Source organism: Falco punctatus (assembly GCF_963210335.1).
Source record: "Falco punctatus genome assembly, chromosome: 12".
In the NCBI taxonomy this organism is placed as follows: domain Eukaryota; kingdom Metazoa; phylum Chordata; class Aves; order Falconiformes; family Falconidae; genus Falco; species Falco punctatus.
Genome location: NC_137592.1, coordinates 11,749,692 through 11,759,089, shown reverse-complemented (window position 1 = coordinate 11,759,089; position 9,398 = coordinate 11,749,692). Strand labels below are relative to the sequence as shown.

At 37.9% G+C, this 9,398-nt stretch overlaps 1 protein-coding gene across 2 annotated transcripts in view; it reads right to left on the bottom strand.

Annotated features, from left to right (window-relative positions):
• Positions 1-1,591: 1,591 nt before the first annotated feature.
• Positions 1,592-9,398, bottom strand: part of CRIM1 (cysteine rich transmembrane BMP regulator 1) — a 186,595-nt gene continuing 178,788 nt past the window's right edge. For both annotated transcript variants that reach the window (XM_080408924.1, XM_080408923.1), the window contains 4 exons: positions 8,377-8,571; positions 7,272-7,394; positions 5,630-5,817; positions 1,592-4,527 (listed from right to left, as the gene is read on the bottom strand). In XM_080408924.1, coding sequence (XP_080265050.1) covers positions 4,351-4,527; positions 5,630-5,817; positions 7,272-7,394; positions 8,377-8,571 — 683 coding nt within the window. In that variant the 3' untranslated portion in view covers positions 1,592-4,350. The remainder of the gene's footprint in view (positions 4,528-5,629; positions 5,818-7,271; positions 7,395-8,376; positions 8,572-9,398) is intronic.

Sequence of the window (9,398 nt, the reverse complement as noted above, 5' to 3'; positions counted from 1 at the left end):
TGCTGGCTCCATTTTGTGTCCTTATGTGCAATATCTTACAACGAGGGTTTTTTTATATAGCACTTTTCTGAGCCACGGTAAACTTCGCCATCTCCCACAGTACATAGCAGGAAATGTCTCTGCTTAACTCCAGTTGAGTGAGCCTCCTTTTAAGTTTCTTTTCATGCTTCCTCCTTGGTGTTTGGAAAGAGACACGGCAAATGGAAAATTAACTCCCAGTTAAGCATCTCCGTGCCACTGGGGTAATTCAAAGACTTTTGTCCTAGCCTGCTCGGCTACAGCTTTTTCAGGCTGACACCACTGTATACAACAGCTCTCCAAGCACGACGGTTTCTGACACTGGCAGCAGGGCAGCAGCGGCCAGGAGTAGTTTGCGTGTTCAAATGCGGATGCGCTGTTGGTTTGTACATTAGCGCAGTGATAGTTTCCATTCCGCTCGGATGGAAACCAAGATGTTTGCAGGCAGAATTTGCAGATTCTGTTCTAGAAGACATAGTCTTCCATAGCCATAATCTTAGGAAGAACCAAAAATGCTGGAACAGGTAGCTAGCAAGTGAGAGGCAATTACAGGAAAGGCAGCATATATAAAGTAAAGGGAGGCACAGAAATACCAGTCTGTCCTAGCCAAAGTCCGTTATGGGCTTTGTGGTAACTGTTACTACTTGGGCATTTTGGATTATTGCAGCTACCTCTCCAAGAGCATTGACTCAGGAGCAATCCCAAACAGTAAATACGATGCTAGAGCCAGGGTGTATGGTGCTTGAGCAACGTGGACACTTTCAATCCCTTTACCCTTGATTTCAAAACGATGTAATAGGACGGGAAGTACAAGGAATGGCAAGGTCGGCCAGAAGGTACGGCACAGCTCCCGAAGAATCGTATCTTGGGCTTTCAGCACAAAAAAAATGGAGGAAAGATACAGGTCTCTAAATTAATGGGTGCCATATAGGTACTGATCTACTGCTGCTTTGAATGCAGAAAGTCGGGGATATCAAATTAAACCATCAAGGGGGTACGTTCAGAGAAAGAAAAGGAGACAGTTTTTCACAGAGCAAGTGGATAAGCTGAAAAACTCCTTGCCTCAGAAGTGACATACCAGAACTTTATATCAAGTCCATTAACTTACAAATTACTAGAAGAAAAAACATTATAGGCTAACAGGTAAAAAATGATCTGCGGCTCAGGAAGTCCAATTCCACAAACTTTCTACAGGACCTCACGCTGGAGACCTGTATGAATGATTATGGCTTTCTGTCCAGTACAACTAGACCAGGTGGACTAAATAGCAGGACAAAGGCCTAACTTTGCATTTGAGAGATTGATCTTTGCTGAATGCCAAAGCTTATCCGGAATTCCACAAATCCCTCTAATGTGAAAATTCTTTAGTATAAAACTCAGAACTTTCGTAACTGCAAGCTGTTCTTGACCCACAGTGTGTTTGAACTGTTCTGATCTAAGGTCAGCAGAACAGTAATGTGAATTCCTACTCCCAGGGGAAAAAAACTCACCGTAATATCAAGCTATGAACTAATGTCTCAAGGACCAGTGTATAGAAGTAATAAATACAAACACTTAAGAAAATAGGCATTGATAGGTTTAAAATTTTTTTATTGTGCTGCCAAGAGCCAAATTACAAGAAACCGCCTTACAGTTAAAAAAGTAAACAAGCAATCTGCTGAACCGCAGTGCACTTCGAGTGCCACATATGCATCTATTTTTCAGAAAATTATATCTGCATTTCTCTTACAAGAGCACAACAGGAACCAAAGTAAAAGAGTGTAATGGATACAGCACATAGGATAAATCATATCTTTAAAATAATAATAATAAAATAATAATAATAAAAAACATTTTACACCATGTCCTATATCCTGCTAATATTTTCAGAATATGGCCTTGATTGTAAAACAAAAGCAAGCATTTACAATTTCTGGATAAAGACTGCTTACTCTTATGCAAGGAATGGATGTTTTGTCTTGACAAAATCTTTGTAGTAACTGGACAGAAACATCTCTGTTTCAATATCGGATTGAGTACAAAACACTGGGGAGACTACATTTTTTCTTACTGGTGGTTGGAAACTGAAGTTATATAAGCAGAAAAAATGTTGACCCTTATTGATACACCTATTTTTTTCTTTGATGCAAACAGCTAGAACACCTTTTTGATATTCTAAAACAAAAAAATTGTTAATCTTCAGATTAATAAATTAGGTCATTATAATAATAAATTAGGTTTTTTTTTCAGTTTTAAAGTTCAGCAACCTCTGACCAAGTATTTACAACAATACTTGAGAGTTCCTTTACAAAAAATACATTTTCTTTTCACATTAAGCATACTGGGTATCTGTGTCTCTTATGACAAGCATTTGTAAAAGAAAAAAGGCAATGCACAAATGGGTAATTAGTATAAAAGTGCCAAGACCTGTTTGGAAAGTTAACATTGTATTATACAGTCAGAGTTATAAATGAGGCAAGCTACAACAAACTTCCAGCTTAATGTGGACAATATTCCAGTAGTTGTTTCAAACAATTGTTTGAAAAAAAAAAAAAAAAAGAAGAAAGTAAGAAAAAAAACAGAAAATCCAGGAGCTGATGGTGATATTCTGTGGAGCTGATTAGTGCTGCATGTATATTGTCATCAGTGTCTCTAGCCAATGCATTCATTAAAAAGCCTTTTCAAGGCTAAGCAGGAAAAGAAAAATAAGAAACACCCTGAAATGTAGCAAGTAGCAAGAGCAACGCTTACTGCTATAATCGTGCACGTACTGTACACACGCAAACACAAGAGTGCACACACACACACACACGCGCGCGCACACAAACACTTTCAAATCAAATCAAACTGTAGGTAGAATGAGATGCTATTTTCTTGTCTTTCCTAAACTCACAAGCGATTAAGCATTGATATGGAATGCCTGTTTATCTGTTTCTGCTCTGGGTAAAATCTCTCTCAGATAAAAATACATTCAACAAGAAAAAAAATAGAAAAAATATATACTGTATACATAGTATTTTATATATACAGTATATATACGTATAGTGTATATACACATGCATGTACATATACATATGTATACCTACATGCATTTGTATATACATATATATACACAAACATACAAATACTTTTTGTTGTTTTTAGCATAATTATATTTACATAAATATTCCTATAATGCTAAAGTTTAAAGAAGCATGTTCTCCTTTTTTTTCTGAGCTTCAAAAAAGGTGCTTGAGTAATATACAATTAAAATTAAGCAGCTTCCTAGCATGGAAGTAGTTTCTAAATCTGCATACCAGTAAATAAGAACATCAACAGGAAAAAAACAACCTTAAAACAGTCTCTTTTTTTACTCTCTTGTAAGCAAGAGCTTTGTCCAACAAAAATATTTTTCCTTCTCCTGTATGAACAACCAGAGATTGATACAAAGTAACAAAACAAAACCACAACAGACAAAACAAACAAACAAAAGCCCCTGGAACTGCATGGTGTTCTTGACTTTTCCTTCCTTCCTTCAATACTGCTGTCAAAAGATCCAGTGCTCATATCAGGAATTATTCAGGCCTCAGTCATTTGCTAACTCTGCCGAAGTCTGGCTAATCTAGCCAATCAGCTTTGAAGAAAACAAAAATAAAAACAAAAAGCAGCACAAGGTATAATTTTATACATCCTTAATAAACCCACCCTTTATTTTCTGCTATAACCTTTTCCTTGCTATTTCATTAACTACTGCAGCTTCTCATCATATAGAAAAATATTTGCAGCTACACCACCACACCTGTGATGTGACAAATTCTGTTCTAGGAGTATATTACTGTAGCAACAGCTGGGGGGAAAAAAAGATCAGACCTTTTCATATTTTTTCACCTGGGGTTAGGCTTTGCTGCAACAGATGCGATTTCAGAGCAACAAGAAAAAACACTATCCTGCTGCTCGGCACTATTCTTTTATTAATTTTCTTGTCCAGCCAAGCATGACCAGCTTTTCTTCTTTGAAATTTCCTTTTACCTCATTGCCTACCCCTAACCCCTGATTCCCCCTCCCAAAACATCTCTACAGCTATGTTACAAGCAAATACGTCTTAACAAGTTTTAAAACTTTGGTTCTAAGAAAACACTTGGTCAGTTATCTCAAGGAAAAGTGGGAATGCTTTTTCTGGCACATTGCAGGAGTCAGAGCTCATCCCAGTAAGGTCTTAGAGCTGTACATGTAGTCACAAATCCAATACAATCCACTAAGCAAGTGCACAATTCTAGTTTTATTTTAATAGCAGACTTAGGTCTCTCTCTCTCACTCTCTCTCTCTCTCTCACTCTCTCTTTCTTTCTTAAATCCTTGGTAAGGGTGCAATTCTTCAAACTGTTTGATAGAAATTATCTGCCTGTAGGTTGTTCTGTTTCTGCATGCTGTAAAATCCACTGTATCTTGAATCTGGGTCTGCAATTCTTAGCATCCTCTGAGAACTGTCCACCTGGACCATGGTACCTTTCTTGCAGTCCACGTATACCAGTTGATTGTTTAGGCAAGAAGGCTGTTAAAACATAAAGGGAATATTGAGTACATTAAAAATTGTTTTGTATTCCACACAGTTTAAAAAGTGCTTGTGGTTCAAGTCCATGAGTAAAAAACAAAAATCAAATCAGCAATGAAAGAGTCTGGGCTTTTGCTAAACTTGGTAAAAGCTTATGCCAGGCACAGTAACAGACCAGCACTCTCTCCTGAATCACCATTTTTCATCTTCTGGAGGGAGCTCTGGAATTTCCATATCCCAGATGGACTGGTTAAACCATCCTCTGTTAATCTAGTGCCACACAAGGGTTTAACTTTGTTGCCTCAGATGTGCAGCAGCTTGCTTCTGAGACTTTTAACAAGCTCTTCATTGCGGATCACTTTCAAGAATGTTTTGATCCTGGTTGTATTTCCACCACGAGAATGAGACAGATCTCAGCTGTTATAGATAGTCCTGATATGGGGTGTCCTATGGGAACCTTCTCTATTCCTTTCCGGGGTGGTTTATGTATTACTTCCTCAATTAGGAAATCCTCTACCTTTTATCTAGTATTTGCTAAGTGTTACCTCCTTGCAGCGCAGTCTGTTATTGCCGAGATGCCCGTGTTGACGTGGCACTTGGTAGACTTGTACTTACTTGCTTGTAAGTGTAGAACAGGGGTTTTAATTTAAGGCAAATGCCAGTAAGTGAGAGTCTGAGTATGTAATGATCTACAAATTTGAATGTGCATTAAAAATATTGCTCAAAGAAAGAGTTTTAAAGTAGATGAAAGTTAAAAAGCAAAGATATTCTCTTAAAGAGTTTGGCAACAGGTAAGAAAATGACATGTATTTACCTACACATATACAGAGTTGGAATTTTTTGTTTTGCTGACCTTGATTTCTATCTAGTGACGACTCATTACTATATGGAATAGGAAATGTTTTCTTTTGGTAGCAAATAAAGTCATTTAGGAGACTAAATAAATACCAACAGACTGGCTAGTATAAAATGGCTTAAGATATAAGGAGAAAATCATTTGAGAGCATTCACACGATGTGAAGTCAGTTGCATCCTACACAATGTTCTAGTTAATCCTGTTTTCCAAAACATGAAAGCCTGGAGATAGACATAAACACGGCACCTTTGTTGGCGCTTTGTAGCAGGACACTGGAATCCACTGCTTTTTCTGATTGACAAGCAGAAGGACGATGATCAGTAAGAGCGCTATCGTGATTGGAATTGTCACCAAGGCAACAGAGCTAACTGACGCATCTTCACTTGGGTGCGGTCCGCTGCTGCTTCTGTACTCGCCCTGGAGATGACTCATGTCTGCAAGGCAAACGCGAGCGTTTGTTGGTAATTATACATGGGCCTTGACCGTAAAGAAGACTGTAATTATAGAAGTCCCTGTCATGGATCTTGTCAGTCATGAATTTGGACTTTCTCTCCTGAAATGTCACTTTATTTATATAAATTAGGACAACTGAAAGCTAGTATCTTGTACAGGGACTACATTAGCCGGGGAAAGGCCATCAAAAAGAGGAAATAGGATGGAATCTAAAGCATAATAACAAGCCAGCTGGACAATAACCTCTTAGGTCAGTTGCATTTGCATCATCTTATCTGATCGCAACCAAATTCCCACTTGTACAAAAATCAGCCTGTGTTTCTGTGCTGAGGAAAACCTGGAAGTCTTCAGATGAAAGTCCTAACTCCCACCCCACTCCCCGCCCCCTTCTAAAAACCAGTGAAGACAATTAGGATGTGTTCACTCCGTCGTTTGTTGGGAGCATATTACAATACTTGCACCACTCAGCCTGTGAAAACAGACTGCTGGCAATCTACTAGACTGTACCAGGTTTTGCAAATAATTGCAAAGAATGGTAATTTTCAATGACCTATACAACATTCCCATACAGTTGGCAGTGTGTTTATAATCTGCAGCCAAGATAGTTGCAAGCCAGCTAGTAAAGCCTGTGAGAAATGAAAATGCTGTAATTATAAAAGTGTAAGCTTACAATTTTGTAAGGCAGTTAAAATTTCATGTATCCTTTCATCCAAACTGTAATGTGCTATGACCCCATGCTTAGATTTAAAAAAATAAAATTAATAAATATATATATACACACACACAGAAACACAAGTTTAGGTAGTCCTTCAATTAGAAATCGTTAACAAAGACTGTGTGAGAGCGTTTCTCCTACCCTGGAATAATGGTTTCAGCACAGTTTTAAACATAAGATGCACCTACATCCTTAGACAACTTTATTAGCTCTGTGTCATTATACCTGAAATGTTAGTTTTTTTTAAAAAAAACTCTGATATTTATATATGATACATGTTAAGTTGTGGTACCTGTCCTTCCATTTTTATTTATCAATGTAAGAATGTCAAATGGATCAAATGAAGGTCTGTCAACTCCAGTGGCCTGACAACAGCCTGCTTTCTAATTTTTGTATCAGAAAAGACACTGCAGAATCACTCCTCATTCACCATTTTATCACATTTTTCATTTTACAGAACTCCATCACACTAACACAGATGTTTCTTCCAAGTTGAAGACGGAATGATAATGAGACCAAATTGCATAAATATAATTTAATAGACTGACTCATCTTTACTCAAAGCAAAATGCATGTGAGAGTACTGCACTGAAGAATACTCTCAGATAACCACCTTTTCAAAGCATTATACAGATGCTACCTCAATAGAACAACCTAGACACATTAAAACAGGGGGAATAAACACAAACCTAAGTCAGCTTAGTTCATATCAGACCTTACCTCTGTGAATGTGGATGATGTCATTTTCACTTGGTGTTGGCCAGTTTGGTACTTCCAATTCAATGTCTCCTCGATGATTTGTCTTCTCAATGGGGATGTTAGTAGGTTCAGGTACATACATCTCTGTGAAAGGAGGTTAAATGTTTCACAAATTACAGGCTGCTTAACTTCCCAGTGCGGCTCTTAAATCAGGAAACGTATTCAGCCATCTGCAGCTCTTTGTCCTGTGAAGCCTTTAATTTGTTTCAGAATTTTCACCATGAATAGTCTGGGGGTTTGTTTTAAAACTTTTTTCATACTGTATATGGGATACATGCCTGCTGCCATTATCATCCTAATGTGAATTGGATGACAGAGTCATGTGGACAAATTTGCTTTTGAAAATACCATTTCAGAATACATGCCTTACTACAGTCTTGTTCCTTTGTGATACTAATTAACAAAAATACCAAGGGAAGGCTACATCTTCTCAGCTCAGTTGTAAACTGTCATTGCTGGTTTCTTTGCCTTCCTTTTTTTGTAATTCTCAAAGCAAGAGAATTGCAAGAGGGGGTACTGCTGAATCTCCCCAGTTGTCCTGTTGGAAGCAGTTACCAGCTGATTAAGACAGCAAACTCCCACTGAAGTATGTCAGAACTAGAATTAAAAACTGGTTGCAATTCTTATGCCTCTTGTGTCTATAGCTAAAAAAATGTTATATTACTTTTACGACAAGTTAAAATGATGAATAAAGCAATGCGATATTTGAAAAGTAATGAGGAGACTCAGAAAAGACAGAAATGTTAATCACTGACAGAATCTGCAGAGATGTAAGAATATTCATTTTCCTACTTCACTAATGTATTTCCGTAACCTTGTGAAAGGACACAGCAGGGGCAAGCAACTAATTTTTGAATTCACAGTTCTCAGAATAAGCAAAATTCAAACTTACATATTTGCACAATATGCCTATCTGTTAAGAATATTAATTTTCCTGAAGTCTAAACATCTGTTGTCTTCTTGATACTGTTCAAACATGGACTGATGTTCAAAAAACAATTAAAAACCTTATTATCAGTCCTGGAAAACCAGCATTACAGTTACCTGGGTTCTCACATCATGTTACCTGGACACATGGGACAGCAGCTTCCCTCCACGTTGATGGGTTCAGCACAAGGCAGGGGTGGGCAGCTGACGGTGGAGCACAGAGTCTGACCCTGCAGGCAGTAGCAGTGTGTGCAGCTGTCAATGTCCCAGCGTTCCTCATCTGCGTACGTTTTTCCACTGAAGTGGCAGACTGCTTTCTTTGGAACTGTATCTTCTGTTGAAGGAAAATGGTGGTGTGATCATGTGGTAACGGCCAATTACCCACAAATCTGCTTTCTTCCCCAAACACAAAAGTGAAACAATAGCTACAAAGAAATCCCATCTGTAATTAAAAAACTCTCTCTACATCTTCCAGAAAATCTGTGTCAAAAAAGTGTCATTCCTGCTTCTTTATGAAGTAAATAATTAGCCTGGGCTGCTTCTCCTCATCTTCCTCATGCAAGAGACTGGAGGATGGATGACTGGGACATGAAATGATGGTATCAGAACTGCTGTGAAAATTGGGAAAAACTGATTTATGTTTGACTGTCTGAGACTGCCATCTCCTCCTCCTTGTTTCTGAGTAAATCCTATTTAACGAAGAAAAATCCCCAAACTTCCTATGTTTTTAAATACCAAGGTTATAGGAAGATGAACTCGAACTGGAATACTTGAAGAAGAGATCAGGCAGGATGCCAAGAAGGATGAAGTAACTCTCAGGTGACATAACTAGAAGTGCTTAGACTATTTATTGTGATAAAACAGATTCAAAACCAATCTGATCATTCCCTGTAACCACATCAATGGAAACCTCCAGAAAAAGGGCAATAACCAAACTCAATACATTTTTTCATGGTTAGTATTAGATAAATTGGAAATTGGTGTGATCTTAACTCTCAGAAAAAAAGTGAGGTTCCAGAACACCTTTCCCAAAGATTGAGAGCTGTAAAACTAACAACTTTTCAGATAGATTAGACAGATTTTGACACAGTATGTGACAGGGACCTGCACTTGATGAAGCAAGTAGGTCTTGAGAAAACACTTAAAAGACGACATTTTTTG